We start from the raw sequence: 22876 nt of genomic DNA on the forward strand, positions 1-22876 counted from the left end.
GGAAAATCCAGAAAGTGAAGAAACTTCCAGCCTCCACCAGGATTCAAATCCGGGGCTCCCGCTTTATATGCGGACACCCTAACCACTAGGTTATGGAACGCTGATTGTATGTCCAGAGGTTCGAAACCAGTATGGAAGGTCGTAATTTCACTGTAGGCGTTTGACACCTATATCGAAAAATACTAGTTCTGTTTTTGGTGACATATTTTGCCTTACTCCAGAGATCAAACATGGTGCTAACCAACTCGAAATCATTTGTGATTCCTAAAGCTGGATCTCGAAACAGATACTTTGAACAGACTTTGTTAATGAAATGGAGGTAAACGACTAAGGCAAATGGATATACATATATGTATATATAGATACAAGAAAATACAATACAAGAGAACATGGATTAGACTCTTTCCTTTTACATAAATCAATGTTAAAATGTGGCGGTGTGATTTGGCCAGACAAATCAAATTACATTTACATGATGGTTTTCTGAGCCAGGCTCTGAAGAAGATCCTGGTATGATCAGGTCATCTTACTTTTCCTATATGTCAAACATTGGAAACAATCTTCAGATTCAGTGCACAATACTTTTAACTTGGATGGATTTTCTTATCATTATGACATGAGAAAACATGTTTTACATCAAAATTGGCAAAGAGTAGAGCTGTATTAAAACACAAGAAACCTTTTTAAAAAGAAAACTGTTACTTAAATTTAAGAAGATGTATTATTTATGCTGACCTGCATCAGAATTCCCTCCTTTGCCATGACAACTGGATGGTTGGTATTCTTAACAGCTTCTTCAACTGAGAGATCTGTTTAAGCCAGAAACAAAAATTCAGAAGACATCTACCCAATCGCTCGATTGTATCAATTTTTTTTCTTCAAGATGTATTCTGTCTTTCATGGACAGAAAACAGATCAAACCAGAAGAAGCAAAAGTATTAAATTCTATAAATGAATGATACCTAAACAGAATGGACTTAAAACTTGAGAAAACAAGAAGGTCAAGTGGACAAACTTAAATGGCTTACTTAATGTCAAAGTTGCATAAAAGCCCTCCTCATCCACCAACTCCCACCCCCCCCCCTCCACCCCCTTAGCGCAACCTCTTTGCTCTCAGTATCATTAAATGTTTCATCAAGTCCAAAGAAAACATGTTGTTGCACAAACATGGAATGATCAGAGGAATTAATTTGATAAGGACCAAACTTTTCTATTTCACAATATCATAATAATTAATACACCTTACCACATATAATAACCCATTGCTACACTGCTGAAGTTAAGAAACACTTACAGCTTTTCCTTACTATCAATATTTGTAGAAGAAATCTCTTATTTTCATTATGTTAGGCTTATTTGCTTCAGTGTACAGTAGAACTACTAAATGAAACTCAATATGTTTTCAATAAGGATTACCTCTCCCTATTCCAAACACACACATTACCATTACATGAAAGGTAAACTGTACCAATATCATTAAGATCAAGTACTCCTACGATTGTTCCTTCATGTTTTAAAGCCATCAGACTATAGTATTCAAATTTATTTACTCGAGTACCCAATCTCCCAGCAATGGACGTTGTGCCAGGATCATGACATTCTCTTTTTCCCCTCTGAGATATTTTTGTATGATTAAAATTTGCTTAGTTGCAACATGGTGTTATATTTTGAACTAACTGTTGAAGATATTTGCCACAAATAGTCAGCAGTTTCTTTTTTGTCTTCCGAATCTTTTTGGCGACCCTCCAGAAGTTGTTTAATGACACAAAACTTGGTCTTGATCCCCACTTTAAATATCAGGAATTTTAAAATATCAAGCAATGGTGCATATTTAAAACAGGATGTTAATTGTACATATTCTAAATAAGCTCATTTTCAGTACAATTCTCAATATATATATATATATATATATCTTTTTAATTTTGACTTTGACCTGCCTCCCTTATCCCAAATTACGCATAAACTGATCCAAAGTATGTTTCTGAGACTCACACTGTTTCCGCTGTTGCATGATCCCTACAGGCTCTGCACCATGCTTTAGGATCAATTTCGGGTCACTCTTCTTCTCCTGTCCCCACCAAGCAAGAGAGAAAAATAAAAACAAACATGCTAAAGATGTCAACAAACAGGACGAATAAAGACGACCCAGGTTGTTTTACTGTAGTGTACATGATCACTCCAATATATATTGACAGAAATTAAAAGTTACATCTATTACTGGAAAATTTAGTTGGTGACGGATAATACTCAACAACGAAATGTAGATTTTCTTCTACTGAGCACCATGTCCTATCGGATACTGACCTCGTACTATCTCTCGAAAGGGGAAAACCTGTCCAAAATGTGCTTACCAACCAGTGGCGGAGGGTCCATACAGTCAGGGGGGGGCGGATGCCCCCCCCTCTGACGGACTCAAATGGACTGCTGGCGCCCTTTCAGCTTTTAATCACTTTTTACTTATTCGTGATTATTGACTCTTTTATTGCGCTCTCATCTACATATTAACATACAAACTTCCGAGTTGTCACAAATGGCGATGACACCTATTTATTCTTCATATATCTGCAAATTAGCAAGGCCCGGAAAGGGTCATTTCCGGCGATCTAGGAAGTATTTTTACTCAAAAAATTTCTGTATGCTCCGCGCCAACCTGTGGTGGCGCTCCGCTTAGATAGTGCCAAAAGCGCCCCTACAGACCATTCTCGCCCCCCCTGACCAATACCCCTAGCCCCGCCACTGTTACCAACTGACAAATAGGCCTGTGTTGATCAATGTACTTCAATCTTTCCCTGTCTGACCATACAAAGCATGCAGTATGTCTTCACACTATTATAATACTAGTCTGAAGACGTACAGCTACCAACCAATAAATCTGGAAGTTGCAGATTTAATGTATTTGCTTCATGCCAAGGATAATTGGTAGTTGCCAAACTACTTACATTACCACTTCCTTTAGATGACGAAGAATCCTTCACTTTCTGTCCAGCTTCACTCTTCGGTGTCAGCTGCTCTTCACATGAAGAGATGAAACTCTTCATAACAGAAGGAAAAAACAAGGAAAAAAAATGGGTTGAAATATCCTTGATGATTTCTGTAGAGAACACCCCTGCTGTGGGATAGGGGTTAGATGGGGGATGGGTGGGGAGGTGAGGGACTTGACTTGAAAACCAACACATGTATGCTGAAAACCTTTAAAACTTACATACCAATGAACAATGTGGGAAGTTTGATCACTATATCCATAACTTCCACAAGATCATAGCATAGAATTTGTGGTCTTTTATCAAGTGGGTTGTGTACCAGGATGCAAATGGAAAACAAGTATCATAAATTAACACTGTAATTACTAAATATCACACTTTCAAAGGTTTCTGTCAATTAATATGTACAATGGATAGTCGTATATTTATTTATTTCTTTCTTTGGCATGCAAAATTTGGTGTTCCCTGTTTCAAGTGCCTTCAATTCTTTTACCTTGATGTTTAAATCATCTAAATTCTTCAAAGCATCTTCGGTAAGCTCATACTGAACCGTATCACAGAATAATTCAAACTCCAAGAATTTTCTGATCATCTGAAAATAAAATAAAGCACAGATGCATGTGAAAAGATCATATATATTAAAGATGTAAGGGTGGTAGGCTGTTACTTTGCATGTCCCCATACTTAGCATACTGTGTCATACTTACAATATGTAGTTTCTACTGGTAGCTCTGTGCATGGTGGCTATCATCATCATCATCAAAATTCAAGTCATATACTCGGTTTTTACGGTAAATTTAGTCTGAACGTCTTAAACGAAAATGGCTCATTTTTATACAGCAAAAGAGGGAAACATTGTTGCAATGATTTCATAAATAATTGCTTCCATTACACACCAGCATTATACAGTGAACTTAAACACATGTGCGATGTTCGTAAACTTTATATTTTTCTTGCTTAAAGAGTGTTTTGATACAAGACGTTTCGTGTATAAGTCCATCTCTTTATCATGGCAGAATCTGATCAGGCCAAACACAAATACTGAAACAAGAAATCTATTAAACCACGTACAGAGTAAAGTCGGACAGATTTCCATTAATATTGTCGTTTCGAAGAATATGTTTCAAATACCAATTAACCTATCTGTAAAGCTAATGTTGACCTACATTTTCACTACATGAAGGAACCCACATTCCCTTTAAATCATTTCCCTGTTGCTTTCTTAGTTGTTTCAGGTTGTTTTTTAGGTGTGATCCCTATTACAAGGTATGCAAGGTAATTTTTGTGGCTTCTGACTGGAACCTTAGCACCCCCTCCAGCAAAAGAAAGGCTATATGGGGATTGCCACTAAATAAGGGCTAGATACCTCAGTTGGCAGAGTACAGGGCTATCATAATGAGATCGATGGTTCTAATCCTGCCTAAGCTGAGACTTACTACGCAAAAATCAGGATAGGACAAAATTGTTCGTTTTCTGCAATTGCTTTAAAATATTCCCATCTTACTTTAATATTAAAACAAAAGAAGATGAAAGACTCACCTGTTTAGCCACCAGAGGGGGGCCATCCTCATCCCTCAGGATAGCTTCCAATTCATCAAAGAAGTAAACAAAGTAAGAATAAAAGGCAACATGATGAGATGGCCTCTCCTGTCTGTTAATAAAGGTAAATATTGATTGAATTGAGGAGAATGTATATTTCCTAATGTTGCTGTTTGTAAGAGCTGTCTTTTTAATATTAAAGTTTACAGTGGATTGCACAGGATTTCAAATGATATTTTGGAACGAGCGGGGACCTTATAAGGACAGTCTGTAGGTGGATCAATTTTTTTCACAAAAAGTGAGGTGTGTTTGTCAGTGGGTTAATTGAATGCAATTCCTATGTAGGGGGTGTTGTGTTCCTACCACAACCACTCCCCCCCCCCCAAAAAAAAATATTAAAAAGTTAAAGAAGTTAAGTTCAGATGTCAAACAGTGCACTCTAAGGCACATTTAGACTATAATAAGGTCTTAATGCAAGGTTGTTCTCATAAATACTTTTGAGTTTTGAAAATATCCCCGCACCTGACTGCTTTATGTTGACTGACTGTTGACCCCCCCCCACTCCCCCCCCCCTTAGTGCATGCCACTGATGGACAGCTTGATTTGGTTCTCTTTTTAATGTGATCAAGATGAGATAAAGCAGTATGTAGGGATACCAACACTGTTACAGGTTATAGAATGCAATTCATGGTGTCAGAGGGTGGGGGGAGGGGGGTGAGACAAGTCTGATCCAGCTGGCTCCTGCAATTGTTTAAGACAGACTTGTAAATATTGGAACAACAGTAAGGGTAAAGAAGACAGGCAATATGCACAGAATGAAAACTATAACAAGAGGAAGTTTAAATACTGGGAGGCTGCTCCAGACCTGGCAACCACACCCTTCTGGGAGTAGAACTAAGCTAGGAACAAAGAAAAGATCTCCTTCCCAGTGATTGATCCAAACTTCACTTTATCTTTCTTTTACATCACATTTTACACACAGTGTGCAGATAAAGGTCTACTAGTGCTTTACCCAATCAAGGGTGCTCTGCCTTGGAGCAAGATGAATAAAAGAGTTTGTTCCAATGTATTTTTCGTTTCGAATATAAACTTTGCTTAGTTAAGAAGCCATTTAATCTTACAGTCAAGCTCATTAATACTATATAAAATATGTTATATTATATAACTCACAATGATGGATCCAAAGTCCTTAAAATGTCTTTCCTGTACTGCTGGACAAGTGCAGCAAGCATTCTACGAGACTTTAGTTTCTGTGTTTCAAAGAAAATGATAAAAGGTCGATTCAAAAGCAGTCAGCATTACGTGTTTCACGCCTTTGCAGTGATTTACAGTCTGCTCATTGGATAAACATATGCCCATTATTAAGTTAATGTTATATTATGAATAAGGCTTTACAGTGTTTAGTTGCTATATTTGTTCTTAGAAGTTCAAAGTACAATTTCCAACTCACCACTCCAAACGTTTGAATAAACTCGACAATCACATGATTCTGACAAGATGCAAAATGAAACTTGGAACTCGTGCTCTGGAGGAATCTATAGATGTTGGTGATGGTCTCCAGTTTGTACTTTTTTCTATCAAAGAAAAATTAGAAATTAAATTAAAGTTTTTCAGGTAAGGGTTCCACGCGGTAAACTTTCTCCGATGCCAAAACAACCAGGACATTTCTTCTTCATTACAGAAGTTTGCGTCAACTTATTTCTTTCTTGTTTGCCAACACAAACACTGTGTTATAGTTTAACGCATTAGCATCTGGTCATGGTAGTTGTCTAATAACCCCAAGAAAGTTGTTTTAATTTGTCTGAGAATTTAAGGGTTATATGCATATGAGCATTGATGATGCCCATTAAATTTTGTCATGTCAAAATTATGAGGCTAACAACCATTAGCTTACTGATCCATTTTGGAGGATTTAAACTTCAAGTCACAGCATCCTTAAGGAACAATTCACTATTGGTAATGATAAAATAGCAGTTGGGACTTTTAACAGGAAACATCCTTAGGTTGTCCATGAAGCCTTAATTAGTACATTAAAATGGATGATATTTGGGATTCCTTTTCACTTTTGTTTTCGACTCTTCACAGGAGATAATGAAATAACACTTTAATAATAATAAATAAAAGTGTTAGCTTTTATACGTCAACTCAAATTATAACTGGTATTGATAAAAATTAATATAAAAGAGTAAATTGTCACAACCTGTCCAAAAGTATCAAGATGAGTGAAAGAGACAAAATTCTGAAACAATCAGGAACCTCTGATAATCCCCTGAGCATCTGCTGGTACCATTGCCTAAAGAGATAAACATGATGTCAACCAAAAATAGATAAAATACAAATAACTAACGGCCATCAATCAAAACGTGAACGAATGAAGAATCACGCAAAAACAAAGAATGACAGCAAATTGTGTTTAACACTTTATGAGAGAAACTAAATGAATGTTCTGGTTAAAACTCAGTCCTATGGAAACTGTTACCGTCGGAAGGTGGAAATGTTTGGTCGGGTGCAGAAATTTGCTACAGTAAATTGTTATTCTTGACCAATCTCTCGGTCTCAGAAATGAGTGCTCTACATAAATTGTAAGGTCATGTAATGACCAAATCATTACAATAAATAGCTCATACACTTTGAAAGTGGTTTCCTTGGTAGCTGCTTCTCATTCCCCCTCTCCCTTTCCTTAATATATACTATATACTATACAATACAATATAATATGATACAATAAATATATAATATGATATATGCAACGCAATACCATACCATACCATACGATACCATACCATACAATACAATACAATACAATAGAATGCAATAGAATATAATATGATACAATATAATATATCATACAATACAATAGAATATAATAGAATACAATATAATACAATACAATTCAATTCAATTCAATACAATACAATGCAATGCAATACAATATAATATAATTGGGTAAATGAGCAGGAATACTCCCGATGGGCTGACCAGAAAACAAGCATTCAATATTAACAAACCTGAGCGGCTTTTTGATCGTCTCATCCAGAGAGTCACTCATCTGTCTGCTGCCACCAGTGGAGGCCTTCATCATTTCACTGCCAGGTCTACTGCTAGTTCTCCTGGATAACTTCCCAGGTACCGCCTTCATGGGAGAGGCTGGATGTCTCCTCATGCTTAACACGTAAGCCTCCACATCGGCTTTCTTCAGAAAGATCCCTTCCGCAATCGTTTGATAAGGGTTCTCGGCGAAGGAGAACATCCTACAGTGATCAGAAAAATAATCAAAACACGAGCATTTTAGACAGTGCGTGCCAAAAATTGGATGCTGCCGACGGAAGGGAGGAGAGGGGCTGCAACATCATCAAGAGAGGTGGGGATATAACCCCCCATCCACCCCCCCTCCCCCTCATGTGGAGATTATTATTTGATGACTCATTCAAGATTTTCTCTGGTAAACTTATAGGTTCAAGTCAAAGTGCTTTGTTAATATGTAATCTCAGCTGGAATTGAATGCTTGAAATTATTAGATCAACATTACGAAAAACTTGGAGATAAAATCAAAGGGTCATCTTACCGTTCACCCTCCATTCCCGGGAAAGACTCTATGAAATGGACCACATACTCTTTGCTACCACGGATGAAAGATTTCTTGATTCCATCGTCATTGCAAAAAATGACCTAATGAATGATGAAATATGGATTAAAGGTTAGCTTTTTTTTTTTTTGGAGGAAAAATGAGGTACGAAAATACGGAAACCGAAATGCCTCAGCTGTAAATTGATTTCTTTTAAAAAATGAAATGAAGCGTAACTGATTTGAAAAAAGAAGGCCATAGTAGTTTAGCGATAGTTTCGAATGACTCTCATTTTTACATACTGTATGAACAAGGCATACTCCATCGGAGAGGACGCATAATGAAAGTGCTGTTTGTTGGAAATAGTTGGACAGAACTAAAAACATAGACCGTAATGCCTCGATCTGATAGAATATGACATGACACTGTACAGGTTAGCGTCGTTTTCGAAAGAAAAGCAATACTGCTCAATTAATTTGAGTGAATCAGGCAGAAGACGGAATTAGATTAAGAAAGGCAACTCAGTATGTAACTGCAAGGATTGCGAGATAATTATTCATTCTTGGTCCTAGAAAAGTATTTACCTTATTTTGAAATGAAATCTTATTCCATAGTTGACTAAACTTAAACAGATTACAAGGACAAAAAAATCAACACACATTCTTCTTAACTTTACCTCAGCCTTTATTGAGTTGACTTGTTTCGTTGATGAAACAATTTCTGTTTTGAATTCATTCTTCTGATTTATTATTTTGTCTTTGATCCACTTTCTCACAACCACCTCATTTCCCTGGTCTTGTACCTTGGTGAAACTCACATCTGTTGAAGCAATATAAATCATTGAGCAGATGTGAATTGACCTAAGTAGCTTTAAAAGAAGAAGGATAACTATTCATGAATGCTTCTAGTTATTCACCCTGATTGATATTTTGCTATTAAGATACCAGATGCATCAACTCATGATTGCTTTCATTGGGAAATCATAAAAAGTTGCCAAAACTCTTTGAATCTCAAAGTGCAGGTTGCAGTCTCACTTGTCTTTATATATTTATACAGCGTTTCTCTACGACATACCACAGTCTCGAGTACACTTCCGAAAGTCAGTTATCACTCTAATTTCAAATAGTGCACAAACCAAGCCATCTCGTCCCATATTTTGATGTGAATCTCTTTCTCTGCAGTAGTTCACAATAAAGTGATCCAAGCTGAGATTAAATTTTTGGCAGTATCAAAAGTTTAATTAATTTCCAGTTGCTGTCAATGTGTACAAACTTACAAGTGTTGTACATATTGGTCTATATAGCTAGCTACTACTCCCTATTCATACTCCTTAAACTGGCATTATGTATTAATTAGTTTGTTTTTATTATTATTTATATTATCATATACCGTAGTCTTCATGTTTCAATGTTTTGTTCGATTGCAAGAAGCCGACGATTGAACCATCAGATCTGTTTAAGTTGGAAGGCATTTGTACATCTTAATCCTTTTCTGTTGTTAATGTTAGGAGCTGATACGATAGGCAGGGACGGGCACTTTGACCAAATGTGTCCTGGGTGATAAGGGGCGGGGGGCAGGCTAAGATGTAATGGCCTCAAAGGGAAGGGTCTAAGGAGAGAGGTTCTCCCTTCTCTTGGAGAAACTTTGGTAAAATTAAGAGTAATTTAATCTCAATAAATGCAAGATGGTGTCTATAGTTTGCTCCTTTGGAAACATCATTTGAAGAGAATTTTCAACTTTTTAGGTTGTATATACCTCATATACATGTTTTATCTTTATATTTTGTATGCTAGATTCCTTGTAATATTCTGTCAGCCAATAGGGGGGATGTGCCCCCCTTGATTTTATTCTGTAGGGGTGGGGCTAAAGCGGCCTCAGAAGTTACATAATTGTGCCCCTGAAAACCGGTACTATCCATCTCTAAATGCAAACGTTTAAGTTTCACTTACATAGAAGCTTACAATCAGAGTCTTCTGACATGTCGTGTTCGATGTCTGAGAGAAGGTTGTTCGCAAAAATGTCCAATGCCTTAAAAATATAAATGAGATCTTCGTTACTGTTGACAATTTGTTTTAATAATGGAGGGATTATTTGCTAAACTTAAACACTCAGCATCTAACATTTTTAATGATTCTTATATAACTAGAAAGCCAGTTGCCTTAATAAATAGTGATTCCTTGCCACATTTTATATGTGTACATTTATACAGTGACTCTGCAAACAAGATTTGAAAGTGTCGACCGTTACTGGCTTCAAGTGAAGGTTCTTGCACTAATGCAGACCTGTCTAGCCAGTATAAAAGAAGAAGAACAAAAGATTAAGATAAAGTACGAATAAAGAAAATAACCAACTGCATCAACATCTTTTCCATAGATGAGGTAGTCTAATCTTATCTGTACATCTCCTGGTCTTGGGTAGAAGCTGCCCAGCATTGTCAATGGACTGATTATTGAAGTGAGAATCTGTCCCTGGAAGAATGAAATTTTTTAACAAATGTCGCATTAAATACGATAACATAATTGTAGTTCATTAAAATATCCAAAAGTAGTCATCATAAAGTAGTCCTGAGGAAAAGATATAGGGTGACTTAGTCTATTAATTAAAGTATATTATATCGGATACTACATACATACATACATACTTTTATAAAGCGCAAACTCCATATGATCAATACGCTAAAATTTACAAGAAAAATAATACCAACAAAATGTACAATTAATTAAACAGGTAAGTCTTAAGTTGTTTGTTGAACAGTGCAACAGAATTAGAATTACGTATATGAGAGGGAAGAGAGTTCCACAACACATCACCTGCACTGGAAAAGCCGCCCTCACCCACCCGTTTCTTAGAAGACGGTAGTATGGTATAGTACAGTAAAGTAAAGTACAGTGTAGTCTAGTAGGGTATAGTATAGTATAGTTAGTATAGTATATTATAGTATAATAATAGTATACTATATTATAGTATAATAATAGTATAGTATAGTACTGAAATAAATTTCTGCAGCCTGCGAGGCTGTGAAGAGGTTTTCAAAACCCTATTAATGCAACTCAACGAACCAACACACGGTTTGGGGCGAGTCTTCAATGCCTTTACAAGGAAACTTTGATGGCAACAAAACAAACAGAAACAATTTGGAAAAACTGTACAGTAATATCTGTATTAATGAGTTTAGACTCACAGTATAAAGCTCATGTGCTGCAGTGTCTATATTTGAAGGAATACAATTTTCTGTGACTTTCTGAATTTTTCTGACACAATCTGGATCAATGACTTGGACCATGCTCTTCAGACCCCATACATTAGTGTGTCCTTTTATACCATAAATCAGCTCAGATGTTGTGGACTGGAGAGGATTTTGTAGCTTAGACTTGACCAAAACTTCGCTATCTTTCATCATGTGAAACCTGAGTTATCATGGCAAAAAAAAAAAAAATGGTGGAGAAAGGTGTAAATAAGTGGTCAATTCCAAATAGTAAAAACAAACTAAGGAAGCTTTTTTAGCAGGGCTGTGGGAAAGAGATAAGAAAGAAGGAAATTCTAATTTAAATAAAATATAAGTTAAGAATATCAGGGAGCTCATCCCCCCCCCCCCCCTCTTCCACAGGCAGGCAGAATAATACAAAAAATATATAAAGTGTATGCTACATCTTATACAGTCAGAAAAATTTCAACATAGCTTAAAAGTTAGCATTAGTAATTCATTTTTGTTCTAAGCATGGATCCTCTATTGCACCTGACTTTACTAACATCAATGGATGTTCAATTTGTTTTCATCTCTGCTGCTAAAACGTTGAATTACAAAATGGCTGTCGTGCATTCGTAATAGAAATCATGAAGGCGTAATTAAGGTTAACCAAGGCTACCACAATACAACAGCATTGTGTTTGTGGTAACGTAAGAAACCAACCGTCAAAGCACTGGTTTCAAGAGCAAATCCGTTGGGTGCAACCTAAATAATGGTTTGCAGTAGGTGGAGAGAAGGGTCTGTTGGGATAAGATGAGAGGTGGGTGTTTCTGGTGCTTAGTTTATTATTGGTTACATATGGTATAAACATTACAAAATTGAACAAGTTTACACTTAAACTTACTTTTCAAGTAGAGGCATAAACTGTTTTGAAAATACTGGATAAGGGTTGTATGGTAACTTTGAACTTTTTGCCAGAGATTGGGTGAATGCAGTCATTTTGTCAAGTACTAGAGTATCTTTAAGATATGATACCACAGCTTCCATATGCCTTGCAGCTTCAGGATCAGTGGGTGTTTCATATGTGATACGTTCTTCCACAGGGCGATGAGAAATAGGCTGGGCAAACATGTCAAGAACAAAAAAATGAATGTAAACTTGATGCATATTTGGGATTTATTCTTCCCTTTACTACATTCTTTTGTTTTGGATTAACAATGTTCAGTAAGTATGCAAAAGACAGTTACGTTCTTCCACTACACTGCACACTGTGACCAAAATGCACACAAGAAATGAGCTTATAATTACAATTCCATAGAAAAAAAGAGTTAAGTTTTCTATGAAATTATATTTGGTTACCTTATTTACAGCAGATGCTGTTCCTGTTCTTGAGTTATCCCATGTCTGTGACAAAGTTGATGCCATTTCTGTAAGAAAGCATAAAATCCATTAGTGCCAGAAATAGCACACAGCCGCTCCCATTGTTTGCCACACAGTCATTATGCATATAGAAAATGTAGGCCTTTGACACTTCAAGGACCAAAGCTATGTTAGCAAATATATAATATAAATTTACTTTCCTTCATTTCAAAAATGCCATGTTCTATTAGAATTGTGGCCAGTATTAGAGTTATCTGAAATCATTCATATGTTTCAGTCATGAGAGGTTTAAAACTGGGTGATATTTTTTTTTTAGTAGCTATTCAACACAGGCTTTGAAGATAGTATCCAACTGATCATACTGCTTGGCCAAATGAATGGCTATGCTTATTAAAATATTAGCTGATTACACGTTTGCTCTGGGTGATAACTAAGGCAGATCTTACTTACAATGACTAGTTTGGTAAATCTGGTCACTTAATGTCAAATGCCACTAACGTATTATTATGGTTTACAGCCTATACTTGTACTCGCGCAGCATCGTACCTTTACTATTATATAAATATTGTGTGTAATACTAATTAATACTAGCATAGCCAACACCAGCTGCTAGGCCTAGCTTGTAGTAATTTCAACATTGCCTAACGACCAAAGGGTGCAAGAGGCCCAGCCTAAGTTAGAAGATGGCTAATGTCATGGGGATTTACCACCTTACAATTTATAGGCTATATTTCAATAAGTTGGACTACTTACAAGCTTACTCACGTTTTGGTCGTCAATTTATTACTAATTCATACATAATTTGTAACAGTCTTGCCTTAGTCAAATGCAGGGATATGATGAAATTTACGAGCTTTTATTCATTGTGATCGTTTGGTGTTGTCATGCAAACCACCGTATATTTATTTACAATGGCGTTCCTTGATTATTGCACAAATTTCAATGTTGGGAATTTCCCACGCTGGGGACGATCGACCGATTAGGAAGCAACAACGTGAAACTGGACTAAACCTGGCAGGCAGAGCTATACTAGCAAACAGCAAAGTATACTCAAAAGTATGTTTAATGCGGTCACCTGGCAGTAACGTGACAACGTCATTAATGAGTAAACTGGTACTGGTAGGAACTGTACAGGTACTGCTACTGGTAGGAACGACTGATGATTGACCAAAATGGCAGCAAGTGGACCGGGTTATGGATTGGAAGAGAAAGTAGCCCTTATCGTCGGTATGGATATGAAAGATCACCATTTCACGAAATATTTCGAAAACAATGATATGTCACTGTCAGGTCACATCATTGGTTCTCTAACTTTTACGTCGTTACTGCACCAGGTTAGGCCTAATCGCAGTCCTAACCTATACTACAGTAGATTAGGTCTAATGCTGGGCTCACTATACTCGCTGCACTTAATTTGGTAGCAAAGAGTTATGCAAAATGTTAGCAGATAGAATACCCTAAGTTCTAAGGCCTACAGTATGGTCGTATATGGTTAAAGCCACATTATACTAAGGTGACCACCTTTTTTCCAGACATTCCTGGGACATCGATGTTGACCCGTTTGTAGCCTAGTTCAGATGTAAACAATCATAGCTTAGCCGATATAGGCTCAAGATTGAAGTTATTCAAGGTCGCCTTACAAAATCATGGTTATTCTAGGGGAAACCTTTATATCTGGGGACGGCACATGAAATACAGAATCTTGGACATATCTGGTCAACTTACACTACAAACACAAACTAAGTGATCACAAACTCTACAAATGTTATTGGTACTATTGAGCAGTAATAATCAAGCAATCATGATGATGTACTTTTGCTTAATGTCTCTCTCTCTCTTAACATTCCCCCTGTCGAGAGAGACAGCCATTTGAAGGACAAATACCTTTGCGACATTAGGTGCTTTACACTGTGTTTAGTGAAAATTGTTCACTGTACGTGTACAGTAGGCTCCACATTGAGGTCAAGACATTTGCTAGTGCATGTGTTAAGTTAAAGGGTGTAAAGACTCGCGCACAAAGAAAACGTCTCATGCTGGTAATCTGACCTAGGTTTGAATGAGGTACGGTAACAGAAGTGTTAGATACCACCATCGATCCCAGAAAATACACACACATCTTGCTACCATCAGTAATTAGACACTAGTGTACAGTCAATACATGCAGCTACGGTCATGTACCCACAAGACAGTGTACATAGCAGCGTGGACATCTCAGGTATAGATAAAAGATAACAAGGTATCACGGTCTGCATTTTGTAGCGACAAGAAGAAAACGTCATTTGCAAACGAGGGAAAGTTAACTTTTTCAGAGCGCGGCACGCGGTTTGGGGCGAGTCTTCAATGCCTTTAATGTTTTGGTACAGAAACAGATGCTTTTATAAATAATGCTTGGGAATAACCATAATGATGATATCTCTGATTTTTCTCTGTGGTTTAGTTTTATCCTTATGATTTCTTTGATGCTTTGAGCAGATTTTGCCAGAATGAGATTTATAAGCCAACTTGTAACTGAAATCAAAATATATGCAAGCTTTCAGAATTAAAATCGGAAGTTGCAGTCAGGTTTTTGATTGTGTTTAGAGAGCACCAGCATAATTTTATATAAAACAGATTCCATTTACATTTCTCTCTGAGGTTGAGTCCAGTACCAGGTAAACTATTTTTTAGTATTATAAGATATTATCCCAAGTGCAGTAAATGTTAGATCCTTTCCTGAATGTTAATCTCAAAGATGTAAAATCTGTATCTGTCTTAAGATTGTGTTAGGGGGAAATTCTCCCCCTCCCCCAAAGGCATTGGACTAAAACATCTGGAAGTAAAGTGAGCACAAATTTGACATATATTTTTGGGGTGGTGGAAGGGGGGGGAGGTGGAGGGGGCTAATTATATAAAAATCTGTGAATTGCAAAGAAGGACAACACATTTAGAATAGTGGTCATAATTTGTGTTGCAACAACTACATGAGTATCAAGGTCATCTAAGTATGTAAGCAAAAACTGCTGTACCTTAGATTCATTACTGGCTGAATTAAAAAAAAATTAAATGGCATGCTGTCTTAAATTGTCTAATTAAGAACTAAAAACCAGTACTAAAAGCATCGGTATCTTTAATATGTTATGTACCACAGGTATATGCATTAAAAGAGCTTTTATTGAGTGACTAATATCACAGCTATATCCATCACCCTACAGACCCTTTCACATTGTTTGTAGAAGAATTGTTTTTTATGTGTTTACCATGTACTTTAGATACGTGTAATGACATCGGCAGACAAACTACCGAGTCACTGCTCTCTCTCGGCTGTTCTGTTGCTGCCGCATCTTTCCAAAAAGAAAAGTTACAAGAGTTCTCGGAAGTCTGCTCAAGAAAATCAGTTTCTAAGGCAAGGGTAAGACTTCTTAAACAAACTATTTTACCAAATTATGCACACATCTTCAAAAAGCATGTTTAATATTTTTTCATACTTTGTTCTGGTAGTTGAAATGATCTTACTGAACAAGATCATACTGAATCGAAAAAGAATTTTCACCTTGGTTGCTATTCCGTAATAGGTATAATGTACAATGCCACGAATGACAGGAGTACAACACTTATACTCATTTGGAAAAGAAAGAAGATGATAAGATCTTAATTGTTTGATTTAGGACCTTTAGTAACTGTTTAATTTTGTTTTCCATTATCATATAGTTATATAATTATATTTATTTATTTACATTTTTTCCGCCTTTGGTACATCTTAAAAATTACTGCTTAATTACTTCCGCTAACACATTTCTTCATCTTTGCTCCCAGCTGGAGACTTTTTCTATTGACAGGCACGATGACAAATGTTTGACAGCCTTAATTGAGAAAGTCATAAAAAGTTTCAAAGAAATGCATATCTTGGTAAGTTAACTAGTCACATATTACTCTTAATACCACTGATTATTCTCAGTAAATTTGGTATCAGTAGATGCTAAAAGAGATATCATAGTGTCTTTTTCTGTTGGCACAGCTCAACAATTTCTTGTGCAGTTAAAGTAGCTGTATGGACTGTTTTGGATATTTAGCCTCAAATCAATGTCATGCATATTTATGAGCATTCAATTGAAAATTTGTTGATTTGCATACAGTAAGTGTAGTAATAGATGTTGGTAACGTATATAGTCTACAATGAGGCTTTCCATTCCATTCACATCACTTAATAGGCATATAGCTAGGACTGCAACACTTATATGTGGGATGTATTGGGGCGGGGGTGGGGGCGGGGGTTTCGTGTTTGAATTTCCAGGGTGACGAAGGACTCCTTTTGTGTAAAACACCCCAGAAATTTATCCATGTGACTTAACCGATCACCGATAGTTAAACAGAAAGCATTCCTTTGTGTGATCATCATTCTTTCAGTGTGTATGGTCTGTTGTAACACTGTGGTTATTAATGACTATCGAAAACATAGGACACAAAGGTGGATTCAACCCAGGTTGCTTTAAAGCAGCATTTTTCGTCCTTTTCTATGGTTTTTCTCAACTTTACTGATTCCACGATGCCATTACGACATACATAACTAGCTTATCTATTCAAATCTTACTTCAAATGGTGGCATAAAAGTCGAAAAATTTAAAACTTACAACTTTGCTTTTTTCGAAGATATTTTCCGTTGGGATCCAAATAAACCTCGCCCATAATATGAATATTTAAAAGCTACGAACGTCATTAGCCAATACGTAATAGAACACCATTCTTGATTTGTGTAGATTGTCTATGGCAGTTGTACCAGGGAGCTGTTTGACGTTTTGAATCAATTTTTAGCAACGGCTCATAACTAAACCTGCATCTCTGATTGGTTGAATTCAAACTAGTGGGTTGGGGGAACTGTATGCGATTAATATTAAATGTGCAATTTGTCGGAGGATACTTTTCTCATGATCTGCAAATGTCCTTAATTACTCGCCAATAATGCTTTTTGCAGGGAAAAAACTTGGCTATTATCTTAGTTGGCTGTTTTGTGAAAAAACTTGATGGACAAAGTGCTGCTTTAAATCAAGACAGTGTGAGTAATTGACCCTGTTCAAGACACGGAGGAATTGAGATTGGCTGGATCGATGCAAATAGTCTCCTTCTTATCTTTGTAGGTGAATATAACAGGCACAAGCAGTGAAGATTCCATTGAGAACTTCAAGATCGAAGATCTCGACAAACAGTTTTCGGAGAATGTTCGGACACCCCTCCTCATTACGAAACGTAGCTCTGCTCATCTCGTGAAAACAAAAGGTGCGCTGTAATATGCATTAGAAGTTTGAACTTACCATATGTCATTGATAAAAGTGGTTTAATCTATTTTAAAATTTCCTTCATTTATCCTGTCATTTACTCTTTCAGGCTGCATTGTCAACGTCAGCAGTATCTTTGGGTACAGGCCAGTGAGTAAAGAAAGGTTTTCATTACATGCTAGGAACTACAGAATAAAATGCAGAAATACAGACATGTTTCATTGTTCATCGGAAACCAAGACCTGGTTGTTGAAATATAGAGACAGTTATAGAATTATTTAATGGGTTTTGTAATATTTAGGTAATGGGTGTTGGGTTCTATAAATAATATTAAACTTGATTATTTGATTGTATGTAACCTGGATCACACATCTACGGAAGGGTTTCACCATGTCTACCTTTAACTCTAATTAATTACCGATCAAATCTGACTAGACGGTTTTAAAAATGAGGCTAAATATCATGTTTTTTGGGGATCAAAATTGCATGAACACTGATTCTAGTGATAATAATAATTTCAAAATCAAATAAAACTGTTTGCAAACTGCTTATCCACTAGAAAGCCTTTGTAAGAGAATGTGTAAAGGTAAGTTGACCTGATAATAATAATTTCAAGCATAATTTGAATCACCATATGTGTGGTCCTAGTTTTAATAATCTCAGATACAATTTCATTATTTTCTTTTGTATAACAGTGTTGCTTGTCGACATCCTATAAATCTCACTGAAGATATTCACAATGGTCATTCTCGTCTTTAACTATACTTCGGCTGCTTTGTAATTTTGCAATTTCTCTACAAAGTTTTCAGTCTCTTCTCATATATCCATTTAGTTTCCTCAGACACTCACGTATGGAATGGCTATGAAGACCCTCATACATCTAACATCAAACAGTGCAAATGGTATGGTTTTTAAAGTCATGTTTAGAACACAGGGTTTAATCGTTTTGCAAGTTGTCATATGATATCGTGTTTAATCCGATCAAGAACTTAAATCCAAAGTTGCCCAGTTTTGTTTTGTTTTTGAAACTAAACAAAATTTGCAAGTTGGGTACATTCAGACTAATGTAAGAAATAAAGACACAGTGTAAAATATACTTTTTTGGTATATTTCTTTTTCCCAAACAATTTCTCTATCAACTTGTCTGCTATGTACTGCCCAAATTAAAATGATTAAATTAATTAGGTACAACATCTCCTCTCTGATTTCCTGTCCCTGAAAAGAGGCTGTAATGACCACTTTGGTGGAGAATGAAACATAACTTAAGAAAGCTATTAAATATGCTCGATTTCCAAAGTATTTTTCATAGTCATTACTCAAATTGACTGGCTGAAATTTGTCTTGTTTACTTTCAGAGCTTGCCAGCCATGGAGTTAGAGTTAATGCTATCATGTAAGTATAAGGCTATGTAGTGTGGAATTATGAGATTATGAGATGGTTGAAACAGGCATGGGGTACGGATACAGATCTTACAACATTAATTTTACTATATGCAGGGCTATGGACACTGTGAAATTCAGCCTTGAGCACTCCAAATAAAGCAGATTGAATATATATGTATATACAAATTGCAATGTTCTGTAAGAGTAAGGGTTGGATCCATTATTTCAAATAACTTGGTAGTTTCTCCATTTTCATAGTCTCTAAGATCTGGATATATACATATTTTTTTTTTTATATATATGTTTATATATATATACATATATATATATATATATATATATGCTCTATGTCCGGTGGACAGAGCGAAAAATATGTTGAGACTATTGGAACACTAGTAGTTTTTACTCAGAGTTTCACACGTTGAGCGATCATCAGACAACTTTTTGTTAGACAACTTATATTTATATATATCTATATATATATAAATTCCAGGCGGTATCGATATTTTCAGATCAGTTAAAAATTGAATGTACACTTTGCGCATTGAAAGTTTGCAAGTACTATGTAACTTCAAAATGAGCTTATTTTCGATTTTTTTTTAAATCTCCTACAGATAGACCTCTGAATTAAATGAAGGTGACCAATTTTTTTGGTTATGTTAGATCTTAGAAATGATGCACAACAAAAATAATTGTAGAGTATTACTTGAAATCACAAGTTCAAGCCTTAGTCCTGCTCCACCTGCACCACCCTGCACTGAACTGCAAGGTAAACGAACCCCCTTCTCCCCTTCCCCTGCTTTGTCTGGTAATGTATCATAATAATAGTTACTATCATATCATCAGTCCAGCTCATGAATCAGACCAGCTTTTGAATGTTGTGGAAAGTGTCCTTTTTGTAGTACATTTAGAACTGTAAAATGATCAGCTGTTTGAATTAATTTACCTATCTCTGCAGCCCTGGAGCCATGGATACTGGTTCCCAAGATGAAAAGGACCAATCAAATCCTAGTTTTAAAAAGGTGAGTGATTTATTTTCTTTCAAAGAAAGCAACTTACCAGTAGTAAAATTAATTAGGAGTTTTAAATATGTGCTATGCAAATAGTTGATACCTCATAATTTTTGGAGAACTTTGGGAGGTAAAGGTCTGTAGAGCTCTTAACATAGCACTTAGATCACCTGCCCCCTTCTCTTTTGTCTGCCCCCTTCTCTTTCATCTCCCTCCTTTCCCTGCACCACTCTCCCTTTTTTAAGCAAACAAATACTAAAAAATGAAACATTGTTAGCTCAGATTCTCTCTCCCCTCCAAAAAGAATGAGATCTCTAGTTGTGCCACTGGACCTTAGAAGTTTTGGAATAGATGTTAGTAAATTATCAAAATGTGAAGGGGCAGAAAACCATTGGTCATGGAACATTGACCATTTTCACTATTCTATGTCGCTATGTAACTTTTTCTAAACTGTACCAATTCAGCATATCACTTAAATATCGGATTGAAATAAGACACATAAAGGGTTTACAAAACACAAAACATTCATCATTTACTTTGCCTGGCCATCCTTTTGCTAAGACAAGGATACAGCTGAATGATTCAGTACTGCCAGGGAGTGTTTCCCTACTTGAAAAAGTGGGGGGTGGGGAGGGAGCAGAAACATACTCCTACCCCCTCCAAGTTGTCAAAATGGGGGGGGGGGGACATTTGCCCATTCTGTGTTGAATTGCATCAGGCTAAACTGGACTTTGATCTGCTTGGACTTGAATACTTAAATTAAATTAAATTATTAAATTAGTACAAACTAAATGAAGTCGGATTATATTCTACAGTTAGTAAGAAACTATTGTTCATACATAAACATCAATGGTTGGTATGTACTTGAATCATTTGTAAGAAAACCATGAACAGAAACTTGACTGAGAAACTGTTAGCAAACATGGAAACCCTTCCCTAAAATTAAAGGGCTGGAATGACATTCCGAACCAGACACCAGTGTTGTAAATGAGTAGTTGTTGTTCAATGTTGTAAATGAGTGGTATAATATGTCTTCACAAGTAGGAATGTTCCTTCTAATATTTTGTGGAATAACTAATGACTTAAAAGCATATATTAAAGTAGGAGATGCTGCTTATAAGCTGCTTGATCATCACAATGCATGGATGAATAGGATATTCAAATTTCACCTGAAAAAATGCAAGTAAACATAGTTTTAGGATATGAATATATTCACAACCATCTAACTTACAATCCTCAGGTCCTTATCTTCTGGAGAAGGATTCTCTTTCAACAACAAAAAAGTACTTATTCTTTTTTCAAGATTTACTCAGAGGTCCCTTTTTCTTTATTATAGTGAAAATTATATTTATATAATTTAAGTTTGATATTCATTTGATTTTTTTCTCCCAATAATGTCATTTGATTTTTCAGTATTTTTCTTGAACTTTTTGTGTTTTTATTTTTCCATATTTGATACCATATGCAGTTTCAAGATTACAACTCCAAGTGTCACCCTCTTGGTCGTCTGGGAAGCAGTCATGATTACAGCCAAGCACTCCTCTTTCTCGTTTCTGAGCATGCTTCCTTCATCACAGGGGAGATACTCACAGTCGATGGAGGGCGACATGTGGTAGATCGTGATGTATAACATCAGTTTAATATCTCTCTCAAGATTTTAAAGGTCATCAGTAGTTGACCTCCTTGAGTGGAGGAGGACTGCTATTGATACAAGGCCAAAAAGTTAACTTTATTGTAAACTGCAGGTCTGCATGCGTGGTAAGCTGTATGAAGTCATAGTACAACACACAAAGGTGGAATACTCTTGTTTAGTACCTCCCCCTTCCGGTTTTAATATTGATAATTTATCTAACTACATTTGCCCTAATCACTGTAAATTCCTGAAATAGTATTAAACATTTGCATGATCTACACGTACATGAGTTTTTCATTTCATTTTTCGTTTGTGCCGTTTTCTGGTTGTTAACTGTGTAATTTCTCTTTGTACCATTTATTTTATTGCTTGAAAGCACCAGAAGAGAACAGGTTATATGTGCTACAGTTTCAACGGCTTTGCTGAGAAATATTACAACTGCCACAGCTGCAGTAAGTCCCCTCCTCCCCCCACCCATCCCCCACCTCCACTCTCCCCCAGCGTATACACACACACATCTCTGCTGGAACCATGATAGGCCTCTGAGTAAATTTCAGAGCCATGCTGATTCAAATTTATGACTTGTAAATTTTTAGTTGAAAATGCCCTATACGAGTTATGCTCATCATCTTTTAACGCGTCAATAGGGGCGAGAAAATTGTCATGACATGTTTTTACGTTAAAGCCTTATTTATTGATGCCGCTTAATATGGAATGCCAGAGCAGACACAACACAGACCAGTTACGTCGAGACAGCACACACACGTTGTTAAGAACAGCCTTGTACGAGTTAACACACACGCACGTCGAGAACCGATTACCACACAAGCACCTAGAGGTAACTGGTTTGGGTTGTGGCTACTCTGGTGTTCCATATCACTTTAACAAACAACCCAACGCAATGAATCTTTCACCACCCAATGGGCATCCTTCCAGGAACACAATGAGCA

The 22876-nt window shown here is 36.4% G+C and overlaps 2 protein-coding genes across 5 annotated transcripts in view; one reads left to right on the plus strand and one right to left on the minus strand.

The window, feature by feature from the left end:
• LOC139981645 (uncharacterized) overlaps positions 1-13561 on the minus strand; it is a 23154-nt gene extending 9593 nt beyond the window's left edge. The window contains exons 1-17 of one of the 4 annotated variants that reach the window (XM_071994198.1): positions 13418-13561; positions 12632-12699; positions 12177-12391; positions 11267-11492; positions 10437-10553; positions 10035-10113; positions 8762-8904; positions 8086-8189; positions 7529-7771; positions 6721-6813; positions 5971-6094; positions 5691-5770; positions 4521-4632; positions 3475-3573; positions 2940-3032; positions 1993-2065; positions 736-809 (exon numbers count right to left, since the gene is read on the minus strand). In XM_071994198.1, coding sequence (XP_071850299.1) covers positions 736-809; positions 1993-2065; positions 2940-3032; positions 3475-3573; positions 4521-4632; positions 5691-5770; positions 5971-6094; positions 6721-6813; positions 7529-7771; positions 8086-8189; positions 8762-8904; positions 10035-10113; positions 10437-10553; positions 11267-11492; positions 12177-12391; positions 12632-12697 — 1941 coding nt within the window. In that variant the 5' untranslated portion in view covers positions 12698-12699; positions 13418-13561. Of the gene's footprint in view, positions 1-735; positions 810-1992; positions 2069-2939; positions 3033-3474; positions 3574-4520; positions 4633-5690; positions 5771-5970; positions 6095-6720; positions 6814-7528; positions 7772-8085; positions 8190-8761; positions 8905-10034; positions 10114-10436; positions 10554-11266; positions 11493-12176; positions 12392-12631; positions 12700-13102; positions 13364-13405 lie in introns of those variants that run through there. The other 3 variants (XM_071994195.1, XM_071994196.1, XM_071994197.1) reach the window with 3 other exon arrangements.
• A 124-nt stretch (positions 13562-13685) lies between these two features.
• Positions 13686-22210, plus strand: LOC139981651 (3-oxoacyl-[acyl-carrier-protein] reductase FabG-like). Its single transcript, XM_071994205.1, has 9 exons — positions 13686-13879; positions 15901-16040; positions 16445-16537; positions 17764-17902; positions 18011-18051; positions 18734-18803; positions 19257-19293; positions 20242-20305; positions 21762-22210. The coding sequence occupies exons 1-9, from the start codon at positions 13825-13827 to the stop codon at positions 21921-21923; spliced, it is 801 nt and encodes a 266-aa protein (XP_071850306.1). The 5' UTR covers positions 13686-13824; the 3' UTR covers positions 21924-22210.
• The last annotated feature ends 666 nt before the right edge of the window (positions 22211-22876 follow it).

This window comes from Apostichopus japonicus, chromosome 15 (assembly GCF_037975245.1).
Source record: "Apostichopus japonicus isolate 1M-3 chromosome 15, ASM3797524v1, whole genome shotgun sequence".
Classification (NCBI taxonomy): domain Eukaryota; kingdom Metazoa; phylum Echinodermata; class Holothuroidea; order Aspidochirotida; family Stichopodidae; genus Apostichopus; species Apostichopus japonicus.

Coding starts and splice junctions, on each gene's coding strand:
- LOC139981651 (XM_071994205.1), top strand. CDS start 13,825: ATGGCAGCAAGTGGACCGGGTTATGGATTGGAAGAGAAAGTAGCCCTT. Junction 18,804..19,256: donor AACATCAAACAGTGCAAATG/GTATGGTTTTTA, acceptor GTTTACTTTCAG/AGCTTGCCAGCCATGGAGTT. Junction 20,306..21,761: donor CAAATCCTAGTTTTAAAAAG/GTGAGTGATTTA, acceptor TACCATATGCAG/TTTCAAGATTACAACTCCAA.